We start from the raw sequence: 24,549 nt of genomic DNA, 5'->3' as shown, positions 1-24,549 counted from the left end.
GTTACTGATAAAATAAAAATTATGGGTGGAAGAAAGACGTATAAGATTCATACTATATCACTATATTTTTAGAAATGTAACATTGTTTAAAATACTCATACTTTATATTTGTTGATAATTTTGTGAAAATATTTACTATTTCCTCTATCTGAAAAATGTTATCAAAAATTATTAAGTAAAAGCTTCTTTAAGGAACTGGGTGAATATTAGAAAAAAATTGATTCATTTCCCTGTTTGTATGTGAACTAATGCTAATAGCTCTGGGTGAGTGAATTTTAATCTGCAAATTAAAAACAGACGTTTCCTGCGGATGCTACAACAGAGAGAAAGAATGTAAAATATAGTCTTACCAAGTTATATCTTTGCTTCGGAAACAAAGATTGAACAGAGATTTGTTAGAGGGTTTATTCAGCATTCATTCATAACCTTTTTTAACTTGTATACAGGTTTTTTGAAATAAGCTGTCTGTTGCCATTATCAATATGTAAAGCGGATAGCAGTTTTATTTTAATTTGCTGGGTCTGGATATTTAAACTAGGATATTTGTGGATAACATTAATGTACTATACTAAATGAATCTCATAATCAGGAGTATGCGTAGTTAGAAAATTTGTGTTGCTCTGCATTTTTCTAGTGTGTCACATATTGGAAATACTAAAAAAAGTGAACTATTTGATAAATACAAGAACATGCCTAATTTATTTTCATGATTTATAACAGCCAACAGCTTATCTTTTAGATATGAGTTGACCATAAATGGGCATCTCCTATTTGAAGGCTAGCATTAACTTCATTGTAAATATTCTTTTATTAGCTACTAATATTGATTAGAAGAAGACAAAATGTTTAAAAATAAAAATATTTAATGTTTAATGTTTTAATGTTTTCCTGCTTTGGCCAGAATGAACAAATTGGTTAAAAGTAGTATGTGAAAATTAATATATTATACAGGAGCCTTTTTCTAGACGTCTATCAAAATAAAGCTTTGTAAGTTTAAAATTAATTTCTCTGTTCTTCATTTCTACTACAGGAACTACAACTGCTGCTTCAAAACCACCCCCATTTGCTGTCAGTGATTGGAATAACTTAAGTACTGATAACTTTATCAATCAAGGCTCAACTTCCTCAGTGATAAATGTCGGTAGCAACATTGAAGGGAAAGGTAAACTACCTCCTGTGGGGATTTCAATAATTTATTTCATTGACGATTTGTTAAGACCTTTTTAGTTAGTATTTCAAAATCTTTCCAGAATGAAAGACAAATGTTCAGACATGTGCCAGATTGTGATTTTTTAAAAATGTAGCAAGTATCATGAGGCATATATGATTTTTTAAAAATAGACTAATGTACATAGAAACACCTAAAGTACTGCGTAGGCTCCATTTCTAAAAATGACATCAGTGAGCTCTGAGACTTCTTTTGAATACTGAAATGGCTAGTATAAGGGCGCTCCTTAGTATTCTCTGAGCTTGGTTGTTTTCTTGCAGACATTTCATTGCCCAAACTAGGCAACATCATCAGTGCATTTCAACCCTGAGTTACAAATATTCTCTTTTATTGATACTACATATGGACGACATGCGTCAGAAAGCATGAAAATGGGATACATTTTGCCTGTAAGCACACTTCCACTAGCACTGATGATATTACCTAGTTTGGGTAATAAAACATATGCAAGAAAAGAACCAAACTCGAAATCAACAAGGACCCCCCACCCCCAATTTTAACCCTCAGCTACAAATATTCTCCTTTTTTGGCTAGTTTAATTTCTCAACTTGGTTAACAGTGCGTATTTTATTTATATTTGCTTATGTTTCATGGTACTGTCAAATCTCTTCAGCAAAAAGCCTTCATGTTATTTTAAATCCAATGCTTGCTTCTTCATAAAGACTCTTGTGTCTGTGTTGTAGTACAAGCACATTCTATATTTCACAATTGAAAGGCTTTTCTGAAAATATTATAGATAATAATGAAGAATGACTTCATTCTTATTTGTCCTTGAAATACAAGTTTAATGCTGATTTTCTTAAATAAGCCTAATGCGTTTTTTTTTGCTGAAAACAATAACTTTATACCTAGCTTAAAAGCTATAAAATCCTGATAATTTCTTAGTTTGTGTTTGTCATATAGATATCAAATACCTATTTAACTCCAAGTCTCTTTTTATAGTTGGTGAAGGAGATGTTCCTTTTAGAGAAAGAGAAAAGAAAGTGCGCCCCCTTTCCATGTTTGATTCTGTTGAATCAAACGCAAGTACTTCTGTGCCTACAACAACTACACTAAGAAAAAATCAGAGTAGCGAAGACCTCCTGCGCGATGGCCAGGTATTTTTGTGGGTTTTTTTAAATCTTTATTTCTTTATATGCCAAGAGAAGTATCTAAGTCCATTTGATACAATAGGCATTGATAAAAAAAAATCCTATTGACTTTTAATTATTATCTGAGCTCACCATAAAGGGAAATTGCTCCATTTCTCACAACAATTGAGCAAACAATAGAGGTTACTCTGAGGTGTGCACTCAAATGCAAGTAGCAGATTTTCACCATCATATGTAGAAGAAAGGGACTCTCCATCTCTAAAGGAGCTCTTATATACATTCTATGCTTTATCTTGTTCTTCCTTCTCTTCTTAATCACATTTCTTAGTGGTGGGGGGAAATAAAAACCATCCTTTCAAATGCTGTTGTGGAAGAGAACCTCTAGGAGCAGCTAAAAGCATCAGAAATGGGGGTGGGAGTGGGGAATTGTGGTAAATGTGAGCTGGTTGCCAAATACTTAAAATGCAGTCATATATGGCTATGGGGGGGGGGCATTTTATAACAATCAAAAAGTGCCTTCTAGTCCATTAAGCTTTCCGAGGCCATTTTAACTCCTACTGATCATTAAATGACTGGCTATAAGCCAAGGACTACCTGTATATTTTTCCTGACCACACAGATAATAGCATAGGATTTGTCACTTACCTCTTTTATTCTGGTGGAATCATGGCAGAAAATTCAGCATCTGCTCAATTTAAAGGCATTATGACTGTAATACTTTTACATAATCGTGTCATTGTCAGCATTCCAAATACCATCCAAAATTAAATCAGAGCCCAAGGCAAAGTATTCCTCAAAGTTCCAATTTATTAAGAGTGACATGTTGGTACATCTGTGGAAACCCGAATCTGAGGTTCCTTTGTTTCCCCACCCAGTTGAAAGTTCATGATCTTGCCCCCACACCCACAAGTCCATCACATGGTCCAATCTTCCACTGCCACACTGGCAGTTCCACCCATCCAGTTCTGGTCAGGTGCAGAGGTGTAGAGAACAAAAGATGACCTTGGCTTTCTAGAAAGGAATTTATTTTGACAACAACACATTCTATTTCTTGCTATTTTCCCTCCCAATTTCCCATTATTGAAACAGCATAGTAAAATAAGAGAATGGGTGTGGCAGGCCAAAGATCCAGAAAGGAATATGACTGCAGGCCTGACAGTCATTCTTTCTCATTTGATTGTGTATTGTGTTCCGTGGTAGGTGGTTGTTAGCTTTGTGGGGTAAACCAGTTAGGAATCCCAACCCTATGAATTAATTCTACTTTTTTGTAAACCTACATTGTCAGATTCTTACATTCTGAAAATACAGTCCTCCTCCCTGTTTTATAGCATGAGGAACTAGGGAGGGAGTCATGATTTTGCAAGATATTGCAGATGCCAAAAGTATAAACATGACAGGAGAACTCTTTTTTGTTTATCTTCTTTATTAAAAATGTTCCAAAGAGAAGGATTTTTGTGTGAACACTGACATTTTTCAACATTTGACAATCTTGTGAGATTTCAGCCTTTAATATTTATGTATTTATGTTTTGGAGATTGGTGACTACCATCTAACCCCAACCCTAATACAGTATATGATAAAATAGATAGCATTATCTTGTGTACCATTTATCTTTTGCTATTTTTCTGGTAAAATAACATTTCTTTTGAATGTCTTATTTTCTTGGCTGTTTTTGACTCACAGATGGGCGCTAAAAGTGTTGCAAAAATACCACCACCTGTTCCCACCAAGCCAAAACAGATCAACTTACCTTATTTTGGCCAAACTGGTCAGCTTCCTTCATCAGATGCTAAGCCTGACTGTAATGTCCAGAAGCTGCCTCTGGCAATTGCCAGCACAGGAAGTAAGCAGAAGCCACCAGCCGCATTGACACCATCAGCCTCTCAATATGCTCAACAAAAAATATGTGTTTCCCCAAGTGGCCCTCCTGCTCCTAATCTGGATCTAGCTCTTCCCAAACAAGAGAGTCCTCCTGCAGCAGCTGTGAGACCTTTCACTCCTCAGCCAACCAAAGAAGCCCCTCCACCACCTTTTCGAAAGCCACAGACTGTTACTACAAGTTCCATCTACAGCATGTATACAAAGCAGCAAACCCCTGGGAAGAACTTTCAACAGGCAGTACAGAGTGCTCTGACAAAAGCCCAAACCAGAGGACCTCATTTCCCAAGTGGTGAGAATTTAAGGATATTTTTGCTTTGCTATGTCATGCTCTCTCTCTTTTTTTTTTAATTAAAGGCTGTTTCTAAAGGGAAGAGCACCTTGAACTGTGGTGAGAATTGAAGGAGCTACTCTGTTTAAAGCAAAGGCTAATAACTTGCAACTTGCTTTCAGTCCCCTCATCTTATCCTCCCTAAAGCAGTTGGAGCTGGAAAGACTGGTCCTTTATTTGCAGGTTGTTAAAAGAGAGAAATTAAGTCAGTGCTTTGTAGTAACATGAGCTCTAAAATTACAGATGCATTTGTGTCAGCTGTTATTAAAAATAACTATTTTGTTGGGATTAGGATTGCTCAAGGAAAAAAATGCCATTTACATTTAATAAAATATAATGAATGAGATCTCTGCATAGCTGATTGGAGTAGTGAGTCATGTTATCAGTTTTGATATGAATTTAATTGGTTGAATGGATGCATAGTGCATTTGTTTAGGGTTTTTTTTGCCAAGTGTTTATGGTTTTCTTTCTGAATTGTTCCTTAGTATATGGAAAGCCAGTTATTTCTGCAGCTGGTGTCCCAAACCAACAGCAGCAGATGGACAATAATTATTCAAATACACAAGGCAAGCCAGCTAGTCCAGAGCCTGAAATGGAATCTACAACTTCGGCCAGTGAAAATAATGAAACAGAACGTATTCCTCGCCCGCTCAGCCCAACCAAGCTTTTGCCTTTCTTGTCAAATCCGTACCGAAATCAAAGTGATGCTGATCTGGAGGCCCTTCGGAAGAAGCTGTCTAATGCACCAAGGCCACTGAAGAAACGTAGTTCTATTACTGAACCAGAGGGTCCTAATGGGCCCAACATTCAGAAATTATTGTACCAGAGGACAACTCTGGCTGCTATGGAGACCATTTCTGCTCCATCATATCCACCAAAGCAAACTTCAGCTACAGTTACTGAAATCTCAACAGAAATCCCAAATCCTTACTTAAACTCAGAAATGGTAAAAGAAGTGATTCCTACTCCACCTGAGCCAACTATTTCAGAGGAAGCAGAAAGCCCAAATTCTGATTCCAATACTAATTCTCTGCCTTCATCAGGACTAGATAGTGTTCTTGAGGGGACTTCTGACATAACTTCTCTCAGTCAGCCTGAAATGGAAGAACCAAGTTTAGATGTGCCTTTACCTATTGACATATACATGGAAGAATATCCTCCCTACCCACCACCTCCGTATCCTTCAGGAGAACCAGAGAACTTGGGAGAGGACTCATTCAATATGCAACCTCCTGAAGTCACGGGACAATTTTCTTTACCACCTGTAAGTAAAAACACACTGCTTCAATAATTTTGACACTTATCAAGTAAGATGATTTATTGTGCCACTTCTGCAGTGTATAACTCTCTCTAAGGTAATTCAGCTGTATTGATTGCTAGACATACTTTGCTGTTGTGCAATATCTTCAGAGTTCATTTATTGAAAGCTCTGTTCAAACTGAAATGAGAAATGGATGTTGTTGGTAAAGTAGTGAATAGTGGCTATTATGCTAGAGTAGCAATAGCACTTAGACTTATATACTGCTTCACATTGCTTTACAGCCACCTTTAAGTGGTTTACAGAATCAGCATATTGCCCCCAACAATCTAGGTCCTCTTTTTACCCACCTCGGAAGGATGGAAGGCTGAGTCCACCTTGAGCCTGGTGAGATTCAAACTGCCAAATTGCAGGCAGCTGGCAGTCACCAGAAGTAGCCTGTAGTATTGCATTCTGTGGAATACATTTCAGTTAAATAGCTCTGTTGTAAAAGGTAATGTGGTCAACACTGTTACTGTTTATGAAGTTTGTGATAATCAGATGCCTTCATGATAACCTGTGTTGTACAGTAAGAGGTGGAGAGCCAGTTTGGTGTAGTGGTTAAGATATCAAGATAGAAACAAGGAGACTCTAGTCCCACTTTAGGCATAAAACCTGCTGGTGACTTCGAGCCAGTCACACTCTCTCATCCTAGGAAGCAGGCAATGACAAACAGTTTCTGAAATCTTGGCAAGAATGCTACAGGAACTTCTCCAGGAGTCAACATTGACTCAAAAGCACACAATCATCGTAAGAAGTACTATTCAATTTGGCTTGAGAATACTGATATGCCTATAGTCTGCCAATTTGGGGAGACCATTGTAGTATCCATTCTCTCTTCACTGATGCTTCAATTTGCCGTCATCTTCTAATGTTTAAAAATTCACTGTGAAATAGTTTTGTACAATATGTGCTATAACATACACTACACTTTAGAAAAAGGATAAAGACTTTCCAATTTCAACTTATCATACAAGTTGGGTAGCTTGCTGAGTTACTGCCAGCATCAGGATATACTTAATATTTATCTGTCACAACGCTTTAGTTTAATTATTTGCATACTTTTGCTTTGCTGTAAACCCTGTTAGGATATTCCAAATCTTAACATTCTATTGATTCTAAAACAAAACAAAGTGAAGGAGACAAGGCTATTCGTGTTACATTCCACCTTTTCAATGTATTCTGATGTCACTGGTGTTTTTATAGTTTTGAATTATTGTTATTTACTCAGTGGCAGCTATTCACTCCTTTTATCTAGATCAGTGGTTCCCAACCTTTTTTTGGGCCATGCCCCACCTAAGCATCTCTAAAATCCTGATGCCCCCCCCCCCCATGACGTATGATTCTTATTTTGCTCAAAAAGTGAACTCTCCTCACGTGGAGGAAACCTAAAAGGCCATTCACTTGGTTTAAACAAGATTCAAATTGCCCCATTAAAAATCAAATTGTCCCCCTGTGGGGCGTGGGCCCCACATTGGGAACCCCTGATCTAGATGATACATATTATGTTTGTATTCTAGGCTCAAATATTTGAATTTTTAAAAGTGTTGAGCCTCTCCCTCTTGTTAACCTTCTTCAGTCTTTACTTATCAGATTAGTCTTTTGAAGTATTGATTTAATCTCCCTTTAAAAAAAATATATTTTCCCGGTGATTATTCTATGAAGATATTGCATGCCTGCTTCCATTCTTAAAATGTTAATTTCTAATTTTTGCTTTAGTGATGATGTTTTTAGCAACAAATATTTGAGTATAATCATGTATTGTGATGAAATCTTTCCCACTTGGGGAATAATTAATGCATATTATGCTAATAATTGTGTTACTTACGTCTGATGTAGCACCATACTATTTCTCAAGCCAGACACTACTAGAAAGATCCTATCCTTTGTTTGTTTGGGTATTTTATGCACACTAAGGTCCTATTCATAACTCCTAAATGATCATTGAGACATTCCAGGATTTGCTGCTTCATAGTTCCTTTATTTCTGACTCTTGGTTGCCTCATCCGATCCTGCATCATCTCTGAAAAACTTTTCACTGACTGCACTGTTGCGTTCTAATGATTTACAAACATGCTTCAAAGAAGTAGCCTCTTTTAACATCTCTTAACCTGTTCCTTAAAGAAGCTGCAGTGGTTCCTGGGCTCATGCGTAACCATATAGGCTCAAGAAAATGCTTGAATGATGAGTTAAAGGAATGTTATGGAGGCAATGCATAATCTTTTCCTGCAATTAATCATGTTTAAGGTAACAGGGATGCAATGGCTTAGTGGCTAAGGCGCTGAGCTTGTTGATCAGAAAGGTCGGCAGCTCGGCGGTTTGAATCCCTAGTGCCGTGTAACGGAGTGAGCTCCCATTACTTGTCCAAGCTTCTGCCAACTTAGCAGTTTGAAAGCATGTAAAAATGCAAGTAGAAAAATAGGAACCATCTTTGGTGGGAAGAGTGCAGTACTGCAGCCACTTTAGCTGTTAGTTGCAGTTCAGCGGTTCAAATCTCACCGGCTCAGGGTTGACTCAGCCTTCCATCCTTCCGAAGTGGGTAAAATGAGGACCCAGACTGTGGGGGCAATATGCTGACTCTGTAAACTGCCTAGAGAGGGCTGAAAGCCCTATGAAGCGGTATATAAGTCTAACTGCTATTGCTATTGCTACTGCTATTGCTAACAGCGTTCCGTGTGCCTTCAGTGTTTAGTCATGCTGGCCACATGACCACGGAGACATATTCGGACAGCACTGGCTTTTTGGCTTTGAAACGGAGATGAACATCACCTCTTGTGTTGGGAACGACTAGCACATATGTGCGAGTTTACCTTTAAGACAACAGGGGACAGATTTGGAGATGATCTATTTTTAGGAGTTATAGAATGAAATATATATTATTTAGTCTATTCAAAGGTTTTTTTTTACTTGAATACATCAAATAAGAAATTGTAACTTTTAATATAATGCAATAATTGATCACATTAAATTATTTTTTCAATTTCCATAACATTGACATTAACTAAAATAGTTTTTATTTTAAGTGGAAAAGCTCCTATTTACCATTGTTTTCTTTTCTCTTAGGATAAGCGGACAAACCTGCGCAAAATTGGCTCAGATAGGATTGGTCACGGAATGCGAGTAAAATTCAATCCACTTGCTTTGCTTCTAGATTCATCTCTTGAGGGGGAATTTGACCTTGTACAGCGGATTATTTATGAGGTACAAAGTCCATGGTCCCTTAGACTTGACCTACATTTAGTACTGCAGTGTGTTCTAGCAACTTTCAGGGATGGGATATGAGATCAGTACTCCTAAAGAGTTTTAGATGTTATTCAATCCAAGAAATTGTACAATACCGTATATGATACTTGGCATAATGGAAAGCATATTTAGCATTCCCTTTTCTTTTTCTTCTTTTTATTGCACAGGTTGAAGATCCCAGTTTGCCCAATGATGAAGGCATTACAGCACTTCACAATGCTGTCTGTGCTGGTCACTCAGAGATTGTGAAATTTTTGGTACAGTTTGGTGTAAATGTAAATGCTGCAGATAGTGATGGATGGTAAGGATGCTTTTTGGCATTTTAAATTAGCATAAGTAAGTTACCTTAATGGAACTTAATGCGGTATCTAGTAAATGCATGATAGTCTATATCCATTTCAATATCTCTGCCTGAGAAAAGAACTAATTTTCCTGGGATAGGGATAGATAGGTGCCCTTGGCTCATTAGAATAGTTGGTGATTTCAACATCTCTGAAATACAAAGCGAAAGATTTTAGTTACTGTGTTACGATAAGAACAACAATACAGTCTTCAGCAAAAGATGAATTTGGGTATACAGATGAAACAATATGGTTTTTAGAAAGCCAAGTTTCAGGGAAATGCATTTGTTAGTAATAAAGGTTTCAGAATCCATAACAACCATTAATACTTATAATATTAACATTCCATATTACAGATTTATTTAAATGTATATAGCACCCATTTCAACCTTGTGACTTATGAAAAGGGAACAGCAGTTAAAAACATACAATAGTAATAATAATCACAATGGATACCACTTTGCATTCAAAGGTGTGTGTGCGTGGGGGGGGGGGGGAAGGCTCAGCCATCAATACCAGATTTTCATGGATTACCACATATTCCAATCTCCATACCTAGTGGCCAGATCCAAAAAAACACTGGGGTTGAGGCTAACCTAATCTCCAGGAGGAAAACATTCAAAGAGCAGGCCACAAGTACCCATCCATCTGGGTGTTTGTGGAAAGTGATTCAAAACATTGTTATTATTTTCTTTTCTTTTGTGATGTATAGGACTCCACTGCATTGTGCAGCATCCTGCAATAATGTCCAGGTGTGCAAATTTCTAGTAGAATCAGGTGCTGCTGTATTTGCCACAACATATAGTGACATGCAGACCGCAGCAGACAAGTGTGAAGAAATGGAAGAAGGCTATACTCAGTGTTCCCAGTTTCTTTATGGTATGTGCCCAAAATGGGGTTCCTTAGAGCAGTATTCCCCCGCCCCCATTTCCTCTTTTATGTCCAGAATATTTTTTCAAGCTCTAGAAAACAGCATGTCCATACATCCGAAATTCTACAAAAGTTTTATGTTGTAGCATCAAATGAAAAGCATTATTTGGTTCTACTACCCTAATCCCAAATTTCATTGTAGACCTATTTGCATATTTACTACTTCTTAATAAGTGACTTGATGCTCATCGTCTTTGAAGATGTGGCTCTTTCCCTTAAAGCTGGTTTTTCTCTGAAATTTCCATTCTTGTAGTAGAGATCACTTGCTTCTTTTTTCATGAAAAGTATTTTTTTTAAAAAAAAAAATCTTGAACTGAGATTAATTTACTGCACCATACATTGTTTTCAATTCTTCTTGGATTTTAATGTTTGTGGAGAGTTTTATTCATTGCAGAGTGATTCTTTTGTCATATAATTGAATTAGATTTTATCTGTCTACACTTGCTTACGCTATTTGTTGTTGTTTCTTCATGAATTGAAGAATGGAATGACCTTCTTGACTTCACTTATATCTGATAGAAACAGCTCAACCAGAGAGGCTTTCTTTGTTTGACAGCAGAGAAATAATAGCATATACCCTTGGATAATAATCTTCTAATATTTTGGTTGCAAAGAGCTTACATAGGAAGAGTGTGTGTTTCAAATTGAAACTGTTTTTAGTTTGAAACAATACAAATTATCTTAATTCAAAACCTTTTGCACATTCTTCAGGAAATCTTACTGAATTTGAATAATCCATGCAGAAATGTTTAGCTCTCTAAACTTGTACAATGTCTTATCTATTTTGCCATCTCTTAATTTCTAGTAGCTTAGTTATATATGAAAATTCATTTTATTTTTCTAGTTTTCTGTTGAATAAATGGAACTTCAGAAAACAAAGCATTAAAACGCTTATGCATTGTATGTAGGATTTTCATGTATAACAGAGATGGGTATATTAGATAAAAGCAATAGCACAATTTGTGTTTTGTTATTACTTCAGATAAGTATTTTCACATGCGCACTGGAACTTATAGTTTTTGCTGAAAGAAAAAAATGCTATGAAAATTGCATTGAAAAAGATGACTAAGGGGTTGAAGAGAATTGTATAATATATAAGGGGGAGGATTATAAGGTTGTGATTATCTGTTGAATGAAGGTTGAAAGTCATCATGCGATATCTCATAACTTTCATTTATTATTCTTTGGATTTTAGCTTACTCTATCTAAAATTCTCAATAAATTTTTTTTTAAATCCATCTTCACATGCATTGCAGGTAGAATGATTTTCCCACTTTGTGTCACTTTTATATATCCATCCATAGACTGAATTTATGTTAATGCTGCTCCTATAATGGCTTGAACATTCTTACACAAACTATATTTGCTGTAGTTGCTATTTTTGCCTTTTTTTTCTTAACTAAAAATTTATGTGATAGTCAGCATTATTATGGAATGCATTTTTGTTATGACAACTTGGTTTGATTTTTTTGTTTGTGTGTGTGTTGCAGGAGTGCAAGAAAAAATGGGTATAATGAACAAAGGGATAGTTTATGGTCTCTGGGATTATGAGGCTCAGAATGAGGATGAACTATCCATTAAAGGAGGGGATTGCATGACAGTCCTTCGCCGGGAAGATGAAGAAGAAATAGAATGGTGGTGGGCTCAGCTAAGTGACAGAGAAGGCTACGTACCACGGAACTTGCTTGGGGTAGGTTGACATAGTTGCAATTGTTTCATAGTATAGGCTGGTAGCAGTATATCCTTTACACAAATGCTTTGGCTATGTTAATGGTCTCCCTCACTCTCCAATTTGTCAAGGTTTCCTGCAAGTTAAATTAGGATGCCAGCATGATTTATTCTAAAGTCATGGATGTTCAATATTGTAAAATCAGCTTTCTCTATCTTCTGGCAGCTCTTCTGTAGCTGAAATTGATTTCATAAAGATCTATTTCAAGTCACAGTTCAAAAAAAGTTTGCTAATGGTACATTTTGGCTTCTTGGAATATAGGTAGAATGAATTCCAGAACTACATTATAGAGGAAGAGGAATAGAGGAATAAGTTTATTTATAGGCCGCCCTTTTCCCTGAGGGGACTCAGGGTGGCTAACAAGTTATAGGGAGGGGATACAAACAGTAACATATAACATAACACATAATTAAAAAGTAAACAACATTCATTCAACATTCGGGTGGGGGCGGATCAAATCTTTACCCCCAGGCCTGGCGGGATAGCCAGTTCTTGAGGGCTGCGCGGAAGGTCTGAAGGGTGGTGAGGGTACGGATCTCCACGGGGAGATCGTTCCAGAGGGTCGGAGCTGCCACTGAAAAGGCTCTCCTCCGCATAGTAGCCAGCCGGCACTGGCTGGCAGATGGCACTCGGAGGAGGCCTTATTATAGTGTTTTAGAAAACTGGAACCTATGAGAAGAACAGTATATTTTTTTAAAAATCCCAAAATGCAGGACCTGAATCAAATCTACTCACTGAGATCCTAGTTAATTCTCAAAATGAACCCAATAGATATTGCAGAGTCTCTCTAGTTCACTCTTTCCTCCCTAGTCTTGACTTTTGGCAATCACCACATGATTTTGGTGGTCTAAATGATGGCTCAGGGATTAAAGGCCCTGAGCTTGTCAGTATAAAGGTGACAGCTTGGGTTTGAGACCCGAGCACTGCACGATGAGATGAGCTCCCGTCACTTGCCCCAGTTCCTGCCAACAAAGCAACTCCAGAACATGCAAATGCAAGTAGATAAACAGGTACCACTTGGGTGGGAAGGTAACAGTGTCTATTGCACCTTGGTGTATATAACTCTGGCCACAGGACCACAGAAATGTCTTTAGATAACACTGGCTCCCTCAGCTAAGAAATAGAAATGAGCACCACCCCCTAGAGTTGGATACAACTGGACAGGGGAAACCTTTACCTTTTTGTGTGTCTGTATATACAGTACATATTGCTCTTAAAAAAGCTTCAAGGAGAGCATCTCAGGTATGTTTTAAAATAATTACTGTGTGTCGACTTGTGTACTAGAAACAACAACCTCTCTTTTCTCCTTTTCCAGCTATACCCAAGGATTAAGCCAAGGCAAAGAAGTTTGGCATGAAAATGTTAGAAGCAATTTTATGAAGTATTAACTGCAGGATGTATTCCTTTTCATCTGCAGAAATGCATCTGTGAGACTTCCTTTGGTAATAATGTGATATAAAAGCAAGGCTGAATATACCTTGAACACATATGAAGGATAAAAATTATAGAAGAAATTCTACAGTGCTGTTTTCTCAAGCAATGAATTAGTTTCCCCTTTAGGCAAATTAGACCTGATGGTCAATCACTGCCTTTTCTGCTTCTACAGTAGCTTTCTTTCCATCCTCTTTTGTAACTTACTAGTAAAATAGAACCCAACAATTGCTCCAGACAGTCTCTCTTAAACCTTTTTCATTCCATTCTGTAGAAACAGAGCAATGTTAAGTCAGGTAACTATAGAAACTAGTAACATTGTGTTTTTAAAATGTCTTAGTAGCAGAGCTAATAGGATGAAATATCATGAAATCTGTTGAATTAAGGAATATAAAGCAGTTCTTTAAGCAATAATTTTAAGTGCAGTAGCATTTTAGGATTCCAAAGTATTTGAAATATGTCACATGTGATGTAGCTTATGTGAGGTGTGTTTTTTTTCTTCCCTGCAAACAGTGTGTTTGCAACTTCGGTATTAAACATAGAAAAGCCAGTTTTTGCATCTCACAAATTTTGTTACAACTGTCTTTTCCTTAACTGTGATTAAACATTTGCTTCAGAAAGTACCAGTTTGTTTTTACTCTTTAAATACTCAGTGCTCCTGTCATTGGACTGTTCTCATGTGCTGATGTGAGCACAATAAAGATGAAAATTTGTGACTCCCAGTGTTGTCAGCATTTCTTGGTTATCAGGGATATTTTTCTGTAAACAATAAAATGACATTGCTTTTGACATTTACTTTCTATTACTTTATCCTGACCAATTAGATTGTATAGAGGGTTGTGTGAGAAGAAAGATATCTGAAAAGGAAACAGTTTATTTTAAAATTGCTTTTATATCTATTATTGACAAGCGCATATCTTCCTGAATTATGGTAATCTACCCAGCTGCATCAAGCATCCTGTGGCCCTTACTCCTTTGGACATTCAACTTTTCATTAAGCTTTAGAGACAAAAATATGTGTTGGCAGTGTCAAAGATGAAGTCTGATAACTTTGTACAACAATTGTGTGTATACACACATGTGTATTGTATAAGCCTCTTTATGGGAATATCCATATCCAGAAAATGCATTCTTATACTAGAAGATTAATCATTAACTAAATAAACACTGTGTTATAGTTATAGTCCTTGTTTAACAATCATTTGAAGTTACAGTGGCAATGAGTGAATGGTATTGATGTCCAGAACCCGAAGTTACAGCCATTGCAGCATCCCTATGGTCACATGATCAAAATTTGGGCATTTGGCAGCCTGCCCCTCTTATAACAACAGGGGTGCTTCAGTTCCATCCACCTCCAGAACAGTGTGCACAGGCTCAGAAAGAAGGCACAGGCAGCAGTTTTCTTGCATGGGGTCAGAACGGGCATACCTGGTCAGCTGCAGGAGGAAGGTGGCCAAAGATCAGCAGGGCCTGCAGAGCACAAGGCGGCCTGGGCTTTGTACCTTGTGGCTGGTCACAGCTTGAGGTAGCACCCCCCAACAGTGGCACTGGGGCTGAAGTAGAGGGGGGGGGCAATGGTGATTAGCTGAGGCTGCTGAAGGTCCATCACTGCTGCCAGGAATGCTGCTGTGCAGAGTGGTCAAAAGGGCACAGATGGTAAGGAGATAGGTGGGTGGGAGGAGTTCCAGAGCAAGCAGTCCTTTGCCTTACCAAAGCTCAGGGTTGGAAGGGACCAGGCTGGGAATGACTTGGAGTAACTCAGGGTAATTCTTCACCTAGTAGCTAGTGGAATTAAATTAACAATATCAAAAGGATTGCTTGTGCTAAGTGATGTGGTCACATAATGTGACACTTTATAACTAACGTATATTCAACTGCTAGATTTTTTTAAAAAAATCTTAAGAAATAGGAAAGAGAAAAGGAAATCTGATCTGAGAGCATTATGAACTATCTTTTATTTGAGTGGCAAAAGCATTCTTTACCAGTGAATCAGATTTCAGTTGGTTAAGATAATCTGTAATACAAAGCTAATTTTTAATAGAAAATGCAGCCATTCCCAATACTCTTAGAAATAATAGGATAACCACTCCCAGAAATCTACCTTATGGCAAACCTGGAAGACTTTAAGCAAATACTATAGAATTACATAAAAAGTTACAGTTAATATATTAAGATTATTTGGCAGTTGCTTTGTTTTTTCAATACTCTCCTTTAGCAGCTTCACAGTAAGTACAAGATGTATAATAAGCCCTTATTAAATATGTTCCATGTTTATTCCCAAGAGAACTTTTTGCCATTTTTTCATTGCTTTCTCATATGGTAGTAAAGCACAACCACTGTGGAAGAGAAGGAAAAACATGCTATGAGCATCCTGAAACAAATATATAACAATTTAGATAAAATTTGTTTGTTTTTTTTCAAAAATATTTTTTATGTAGAAAAAGGCTGGAGTCAACTAAGTAAATTTGACACAAATTCTAGACAAATTTGACTAGCATTGCTTTACAGGGAGAATTAAGAACTTTTCTGTCTGGATCTGTAAACAATACAATAGTCAGAAAACTACATTTCATAAAAGCCCCAAATCTACATACAAATTCCTCTGATATATTTTTACAAATGCTGATGTTTTGCAGATTGTTAATCTTATACCACATATTAGCAATCGGTCATAATGCTTTCCTACTGGCTAGACTAGAAGAACTGATGGGGTTGATATTTTAAACATAAGTAGATGATGCTAGGTTGCCTCCCCTTGCTAGGGAACATCATAGTGTTAGTTTCTTAATCTATGAAAAACTCTGAACATGGCTTGGGAAAGAGCCTGAGAACATTTTTTGATAGAGCAGTAACTTTCTCGAGCAAAATGTTTGAGGAATGCAGCTAATAGCTGGCACAATTAAGTTGCTCTCAAGCTGATTTATATTATCTGTTTTGTTCTTTGTCATCTACTCTGCTGTGTTCAAGTAGAATATATATCTTGATATTTACATAATGAATTACAGCATTTTAAAAGCTCTGCAATGTCCAGGGTAATGATGTGTATTGGGTTATGCATGTTTTCAAGTTAAATTAAGAATGCACAAGATATATCCATGCTATCTAATGTTGCCATTCCCTCCCTGAGTCTGCTGAAATGCTGCATTGTCTCCGGTGCATTTATTAACAAGATTGTGCTTAAATACAGCCACGAGAACAAATTCATGGTTCTGCTTTTAGGGCTGCAGAGGGGCTGAGTGGTTTCTATATCTGCCAAAACATTGTTTTAATCAAGAAGAAAAGTATGTGAAAAAATAATGAACAAGTTTGACTTGTAGAGGATGGAGTATAGTCCAGAATTATTTTAATATATGCAATGAGTTGTATATTAATATTTCCTTAATATAATTAATTAAAACCTGTAAGCATTATCTATTTCTGGAGTCTGTGTAGGCAAGCACAGAAAAACATGAGTTTTTATGAGTTTCTCCTGCTACAAGGCTTAATTATGGCAGTCTGTTCTCCTGAGGCATAGCTTGTCATATGTTAGCCACAGCTGCATGGAAACTGCTATCTTAGTGTTTTTCAAAATTTCCTGCCCTGTGTTTTTAGTCCCTAGCAACTTTAATAAAGAAACATTGCATATCTGTGAACTAGATATTTAGTTAATAGAAGATTTCCAGTGCCTGATACATAAACATCATGCATACTCAAGGTTGTTTTAAACCAGCAAACACAAAGTTTTTCCTCCAAAGTGACTTTGTGTCATTAGCTTTTGACAGGCTTGCTAACTTACAGTGTCAAGATTCATCTGTATTGTTCCTGTTTTCTCAGTATCCAGTTTCTTAAATATCTCTACAAGGCGATAAAAAATGAGTTTGAATTAATAAAGTTCATCAGTTTTTCACAGGAAAGAAAAAAAGCAGCAAAAACTATTTCATCAAGAGAAACAAGGGAGAAAATTACTACTCTTAGCTATTAGACCTGCCCCTAAAAGTCTGTAATTAAACTAAGATGTGTAATTATGGGAATGTAAAGCATTGTTCAATTTCATAACTAATTACAACCTGTTAGTTAAAGCTAGAAAGTCAATTTATTTATTTTCTCAAAGTGCCCTTTATATTTTAAGAATTGTGCATAATTTACATATGCACTTCATTGCTACAAATCTTGTTGTGAGGAAGCAGTTCATATTGTCTATCTGAAACTCAGTAAAGTTAAAAACTAAACAAAAGCATTATTTTAAGTTTACCAGCCTAAATTAAAGATACTCACTGAACAAAGTCTCCAGTCGAATCAAGCACCTAACAAAGTTATCAAAATCAATGATCAGCTGCTCATCAGCAAAACGGGCCACAATGACTTGATGCAATTGGCAATCCAACTTAAATCCTGAAATACAAGCAAAAGTCTAATTGCTACAGATGCATCCTTGATGCAGCTGAATACAAAGCAAAAAGGAACTGGTGTAAAATGCTTTAAAACATTTTAATATATTAAGGTAAACATTCTGATCACATAAGCAGAAGCTTCGATATTGCTACAGCCCTTACCCGAGTGTTGGAATTGTTTTTTTCCAGTCTTATCCAATTAGATGTCCTCCAATTATGCTTCCCATCATTCTTAGAAAGGGCACCCACTGGCATGGTGGGAAGTGTGGAAATGATAAAAGAACAATCTGGAGGACATTGGGGAAAACTAGACTACGTTATTCTACCTATGGGGTATTGCAACTTTTCAGGACCACCTATGGAAGCAGCTACGATGAGGGAGGCTATAATGTATTAGGCCTTAATCATTAGTCTTTGGTGATCTCTACATTTGATTGAAAAGTACCTGCTTGCTCCAAGGCTTTTCGCATCTCATAGGAATTCATGGTGCCAGAACGATCTACATCCATATCCCGATAAATTTGCTACAGAATGTAAAAAAAAGAACATTTTCCCTATTAAAAATACTGCATTATCTAAAGTAAAAGAAAACATATGCAGATAGCCCCTTTTTATTTCCTATTTATTATTCAGGTGCATTTGTTCTCTTGATAAAATTAAAATAAGTGTTATTTTTCTTCTGGAGAATTAATCTTGGGCCCTATAAATTTGATGGAATACTATTTAAGTCAGTATTTCTCAACCCTGGCAGCTTGAAGATGTATGGACCTCAACTCCCAGAATTCCACAGCAAACGAACAAATTGCACTTTCTACTATAAAAGACAATGTTACTTAAATTTCATGCACTCAGAACAACAATGTATCTTGCTTGATATTAATGACACTATTGGTACCAGAAAACCAATCTACAAAATCCATGTTGCTAGAGTAGATTTTAAATAATCAAAATTACCCAATCAAAGGCCCACTTTTACCTGGTATTTCTGAATCTTTGTCCAAAGTATGTGGAATTCTTTCAGCCCCAGTTTACCACTTCCATCAGTCTGCTTTGGTTAAAGAAATTTCCAATTTAAATAGAAAAAAATCCCAAATTCTCTCACTGTAGATACAAGGATGTTAAACTGGCAGCCCCCGGGCCACACCCGCCCCAGCTCTGCGAAGGGAAAAATGTTGCAATACGTCACATGACAGCAATGTGATGCCGAGTTTGACACCTGTGCTGTAGGAGTTTTCTTTGATAATTCCCCCACATCAGTCTACAGAGCAGAATCTTATTTGCTCCAAATTTGCTACCTTCAACTAAACACTTGCTACTTTTGTAGAAAGAAACCTGTTCTTAGGTATGTGATAGACACCTTTTTATGTAACCATTTTGTTTCTGTATTTGAGGGGTGGGAAACTTGGAGTGGAGGGTACATAGTAGATAAAGATGTATCAAATGTGCAGCCAGAGTTGGGGTGCTCTTTGTATTGTGCATTGGTATTTTTGTATTTGTATTTTTGCATCAAGTGTTCATATTCGAAGTTACAACTATTTTTTACAAAAGTCATTAAGGAAATTCATTTTCCCCAACAGGCATTTTTTACCAGAAACTGGAAGTTAATACCAGAAACCCGCAACAAATTGTAAATTACAGTCATATAACTGCGGGAAGCTGCAAATTATCTAGTTGCCAAGAGCCCAAAATGCAATCATATGACTGTGGGGTGTATGCAACTCTTTTAAGTCTGAAAACAGTTTTCTAAGTAGCTCTGGGCAGGTCCATTGTAACTTCAAACAATTGTTAAGCAACCAGTTGTAAGTCACGGACTACCTGAATAACGTAATTGATCTATTTTGTCTTATATTATTGTTTCATTGCATGTTTACCCAACTTCATGTATATTCATAATGTTATAGAATGTCAATGGTTAAAAAAAATTGTTCTCCGAGAAGCATTAATCTAACATTTGACGTTGGAGAAGGACAGGGAGGGGAAAAACAATTATAGTAGGGAAGGGAACTATATGGATTTATACTTAAAAAAAAAATTAAGTCGGCTTTTCCTAATTTGATACTTTGTTGAGACTGCAGATTTAAGAATTTCCAACGCGGACAGCCAAATCCTGCATAAATAAATAAGCCTGACAGTTACACATTTGTTTCGGGAAGATGTTCCTGAACAAAGCAAACAGAGTAATTAGAAGCAGAAGATCTTGGGTAGCTGAGGTAGAATTGTAGGACAGGAAAACTGCAGAATGGGATGTGCAGGAGAACAATACAATGGAACTCCAGAAAGAATTTTGATTTTATTAGGTATGCCAAATTTTGACTTCAAACGTCCAGACCACAAATAGATGGTTGGCCTGTTACAATTTTCTGTATTTTGTTACTGCCATCTAGTGATAATTTTTTAGCCCAAGTAGGGTTTGCCTGATTTAAGCTTTAAATGTGGTATAGGCAAAAGTATTCTTTGCACATGTGAATAAAGGCAGAAATATAGTAACTAGTTGCATCCTTCTCTGTTTACGAACATATAATGAATGAATAAGGATCATACTCAAGTTCCATATAGCTTAGCACTATTATTTTGTTTGTTTGATAGGTGTGTCCCCAAGCTCTTAGTCTAAAATCTCCTCCTAGCCTTGCTACCATTTTTTTTTAAAGATACATGATAGCTATAGATATGTCACCCTTCAATTTCAATACTTATAAATGTACATCCCGCCACAATCTGAACTGAATCTTGGCAGTTCAACGTGGAACATCCTGCTACTCAATATGCCCTTTTCAGACAAACACTATCTGGTAAAATAAAACAGCTATGATTGGCATGTTCCTATCCATTTACCCAAGGGATGAGATGCAGCATACAACTATTAAATACAGAAGACTTTAACTATGAGAAGGATTTCATTAACCAGGACACTGAAAAAGCATACGATAAACTCTTGACCATTCTCTTACCAGGTTGATCTTCATCATACTACTTTAATGACCATCCATAATTTTGCTGCCCCTACTTTTCCCTACTAGCGCCTCAAACAGAAAATGTACAACATACACTGAAGGATACATCTAATAGATCAACCATGATTTTGCAAGTTTCAATACTAAAGCCGTCAGATTTAATATCTTGACCTGCAAAGAAAAACAGCAAATGTGTTACACATAGAAATCGTCCTAAGACTTTAAAATCTTTTGCTGGTCCTGCAATTATTCTAGTCATCTAGTTCTATTTCATTTCTTTAAAAAGCTAATTTTAAGCACTGATAACTTCCTTCTCTTGCCCATGCTGCAGGTTCTATTAGTCTTTTATTGCAATAATAAATTAACATTCATTAAAGAATAAGGCTTTTTCAAGCCCAAAGTCATCTTCTTTGCTTGCAAAATTTTAAAAGGTTTTCTTTCATAAAGTTTAATGGCTGTGCTTTATTAACTATGTTGCTTTTGTCTACATGTGGTGTTTTGTTTTCAAACTGGCCAAATTATATTTTAATGAGATTTTAAAGCTTTTATGAATTATTATCTTTTCTTACAATATTTCACTACTGGAGCATTTTAATAGTTGCTTTATTACCTCTGAAGGCTTTGATTTTAGAAAGGTGGCTTGTAATATTTGAATATACAATTCAATTAAGGGCAAAGAAAAAAATTAATAAAGTTGCCACACCAAGAGAAGAGAATGTATTAACAATATCACTTAAAATGCCTGAAAAAAGAACTTTTGCATATAATCAAACAACAATAAAGTGTCAGATGATCTTTTTGTAAGGCGCATTTCACAATCAGTAACGTGACTGAGAAATTCTAAAGTCTACTATTATCTGTGCTGCAAAAAAAGGACAATGGCAAGATGGCAGCAAAAAATAGAGATATCTTTCACTCTACTCTTGCATTTAATCCAGATGTTTGCTTCTTAGATATGATAAACCTAAGAAGTCTCATTTCTGATATTCACTCCTTACAACTATGATGATTAGCCAAAAAAGTAACATGCTCAGCAAAAAGGGCAGGCTCAGCTATAATTACATCTGTGTGAAGCTGTACAAAGAACATTCAGACATATGAGGTTCAAATAACGGTAAGTTTGACAATCATCCAGTATTAAAATCAAAGTGAAAAAGAAGTAAATGCTTTGATTCATTGAATCAAATCCTATGGACATGCAGAACTTTGGAAATGCCTTAGGGCTTTAAGAAAGATACAAATAAATATGCAGAAGGAACCAACCAGCTCTGTTGTTCAGTAGCCAAGTTGTGTCCGACTTTTAGTGTCCTTATGGACCATAGCACACCAGGTCCTCCAATGTCTCCCTGAATCTGAATTTATGTCCACTGTGCTGATGATTTTTTTTTATTTGATTTTTTTTTTTATTTATTGAGCATTTATAGGCCGCCCTTTTCCCTGAGGGGACTCAGGGCGGCTTACAATCACAAAGGAAAGGGAGTGTAGGACAGTGCAAAAAGAAATGTGAACAAAAATAAATTAAACAATAAAACTCAACATTCACTCAACATTCGGGAGGGGCGAAAATAGGCTTAGCCCCAGACCTGACGGGCTAGCCAGTTCTTGAGGGCTGTGCGGAAGGCCTGGACGGTGGTGAGGGTACGAATCTCCACGGGGAGATTGTTCCATAGTGTCGGAGCCGCAACAGAGAAGGCTCTCCTCCGGGTAGTCGCCAGTCGGCACTGACTGGCGGATGGAATACGGAGGAGGCCAACTCTATGCGATCTGATGGGACGCAGGGAGGTAATTGGCAGAAGGCGGTCTCTCAAATAGCCAGATCCACTACCATGGAGCGCTTTATAGGTGGTGAGTAGGACCTTGAAGTGCACCCGGAGATCGACAGGTAGCCAGTGCAGCTCACGGAGGATCGGTGTTATGTGGGCAAACCGTGGTGCGCCCACGATCACTCGCGCGGCCGCATTCTGGACTAGCTGAAGTCTCCGGATGCTCTTCAAGGGCAGCCCCATGTAGAGCACATTACAGTATTCCAGCCTGGAGATCACAAGGGCTCGAGTGACTGTTGTGAGGGCCTCCCGATTCAGGTAGGGCCGCAACTGGTGCACCAGGCGAACCTGGGCAAATGCCCCCCTGGTCACAGCTGAGAGATGGTGGTCAAAAGTCAGCTGTGGGTCCAGGAGGACTCCCAAGTTGCGGGCCCTTTCTGAGGGGTGTAAGTTTTGTCCCCCCAGCCTGAGTGATGGTATGTTGGTCAAATTTTTGGGAGGAAAACACAACAGCCACTCGGTCTTGTCTGGGTTGAGTATCAGCTTGTTTGCTCTCATCCAGTCTTTAACGGCCTCTAGACCCCGGTTCATCACGTCCACCGCTTCATTGAGTTGGCACGGGGCGGACAGATACAACTGTGTATCGTCCACATATTGGTGGTATTTTATCCCGTGCCTCCGGATGATCTCGCCCAGCGGTTTCATGTAAATGTTAAATAGTAGGGGGGATAGGACCGACCCCTGCGGCACCCCATAAGTTAGGGGCCTCAGGGACGATCTCTGCCCCCCCACCAACACCGACTGCGACCTGTCCGAGAGATAGGAGGAGAACCACTGCAAAACAGTGCCGCCCACCCCTATCTCCCGCAGTCGTCGCAGAAGGATACCATGGTCGATGGTATCGAAAGCCGCTGAGAGGTCCAGGAGAACTAGGATGGAAGCATGGCCTCCATCCCTAGCTCTCCAGAGATCATCGGTCAATGCGACCAAAGCGGTTTCTGTGCTGTAACCAATGTTCCCTCTAATTTTTTTTCAGTGTGAGCGGAAATGTATAGTGTTTGAGCGGCACATTTTCATGCCTGAGCACCTGAATTTTTTTCACAGATGTCACCTAAGACAACAACGAAATCAGTATTATTTGAAACTCAAAGTTATGTTTATTCAAGGTACCCGCTTAATTAAAAGTGTTATATAATATCAGTATCACTTAACAACGCTCCTGCTTAGCAACCAAAATGTTGGCTCAGAAACTCTGGCATTGAAGCGTGCAAGTCTTAAAGCTGTCAAGTTACAAGACCCTCGCACCCCTAACCCTTTAGGAAAAAAACCCCAGGGGTCTTCAAACCTGACAGCTTTAAGCCTTGTGGACTTCAACTCCCAGAATTCCTCCTCCAGTCATGTTGCAGCAACGTCATCTGCGTGGATCTGCTCCATCTTCGGTTTTTTCACAGGAGGCAGGGCTGCTGCTGAAGATGCCAGCGAGCTCCCGCCGCCACTAGACTATGCATTTGTTTAGCATGACATAGAATAGTCTTTCAACCAGAAGTATGGAATAAAAGAGAGACTGATAAATATTAAAAAAAATAAAACCAAAAAGCAGCTATTTATTTGAGTTCTAGATAAACATTTAGTTCAGAAGAGATTAGAATAGAATAGAGAAAGAATAGAATATAGAGAATACAATAGAAATAGAATTGGAAGGGACCTTGGAGGTCTTCTAGTCCAACTCCCTGCTTAGGCAGGAAACCCTACACCACTTAAGATAAATGGCTATCCCACATCTTCTTAAAGACTTCCAGTGTTGGGGCATTCACAACTTCTGGAGGCAAGCTGTTCCGTTAATTGTTTTAACTGTTAGGAATTTTCTCCTTAGTTCTAAGTTTCTTCTCTCCTTGATTAGTTTCCACCCATTGCTTCTTGTCCTGCCCTCAGGTGCTTTGGAGAATAGCTTGACTCCCTCTTTTTT

At 37.6% G+C, this 24,549-nt stretch overlaps 2 protein-coding genes across 3 annotated transcripts in view; one reads left to right on the top strand and one right to left on the bottom strand.

The window, feature by feature from the left end:
- The window catches only part of TP53BP2 (tumor protein p53 binding protein 2), a 46,972-nt gene extending 32,753 nt beyond the window's left edge, over positions 1 to 14,219 (top strand). For both annotated transcript variants that reach the window (XM_014067344.2, XM_087717840.1), the window contains exons 10-18: positions 1,031 to 1,162; positions 2,171 to 2,325; positions 4,003 to 4,489; positions 5,014 to 5,792; positions 8,889 to 9,026; positions 9,236 to 9,369; positions 10,122 to 10,288; positions 11,830 to 12,029; positions 13,384 to 14,219. In XM_014067344.2, coding sequence (XP_013922819.2) covers positions 1,031 to 1,162; positions 2,171 to 2,325; positions 4,003 to 4,489; positions 5,014 to 5,792; positions 8,889 to 9,026; positions 9,236 to 9,369; positions 10,122 to 10,288; positions 11,830 to 12,029; positions 13,384 to 13,425 — 2,234 coding nt within the window. In that variant the 3' untranslated portion in view covers positions 13,426 to 14,219. The remainder of the gene's footprint in view (positions 1 to 1,030; positions 1,163 to 2,170; positions 2,326 to 4,002; positions 4,490 to 5,013; positions 5,793 to 8,888; positions 9,027 to 9,235; positions 9,370 to 10,121; positions 10,289 to 11,829; positions 12,030 to 13,383) is intronic.
- Positions 14,220 to 14,371: 152 nt separating this feature from the next.
- LOC106549641 (calpain-2 catalytic subunit) overlaps positions 14,372 to 24,549 on the bottom strand; it is a 44,403-nt gene continuing 34,225 nt past the window's right edge. The window contains exons 16-21 of the mRNA XM_014067345.2: positions 20,927 to 20,991; positions 18,846 to 18,914; positions 18,315 to 18,393; positions 17,754 to 17,870; positions 17,275 to 17,333; positions 14,372 to 15,835 (exon numbers count right to left, since the gene is read on the bottom strand). Coding sequence (XP_013922820.2) covers positions 15,812 to 15,835; positions 17,275 to 17,333; positions 17,754 to 17,870; positions 18,315 to 18,393; positions 18,846 to 18,914; positions 20,927 to 20,991 — 413 coding nt within the window. The 3' untranslated portion in view covers positions 14,372 to 15,811. The remainder of the gene's footprint in view (positions 15,836 to 17,274; positions 17,334 to 17,753; positions 17,871 to 18,314; positions 18,394 to 18,845; positions 18,915 to 20,926; positions 20,992 to 24,549) is intronic.

The sequence above is a fragment of the Thamnophis sirtalis genome, unplaced genomic scaffold (genome assembly GCF_051295495.1).
Source record: "Thamnophis sirtalis isolate CommonGarterSnake01/CBP01778 unplaced genomic scaffold, rThaSir2_p1.2 scaffold_6, whole genome shotgun sequence".
NCBI classification, from domain to species: domain Eukaryota; kingdom Metazoa; phylum Chordata; class Lepidosauria; order Squamata; family Natricidae; genus Thamnophis; species Thamnophis sirtalis.
Note: the sequence above shows the minus strand (reverse complement) of the source record. Positions and strands in the feature narration are given on the sequence as shown.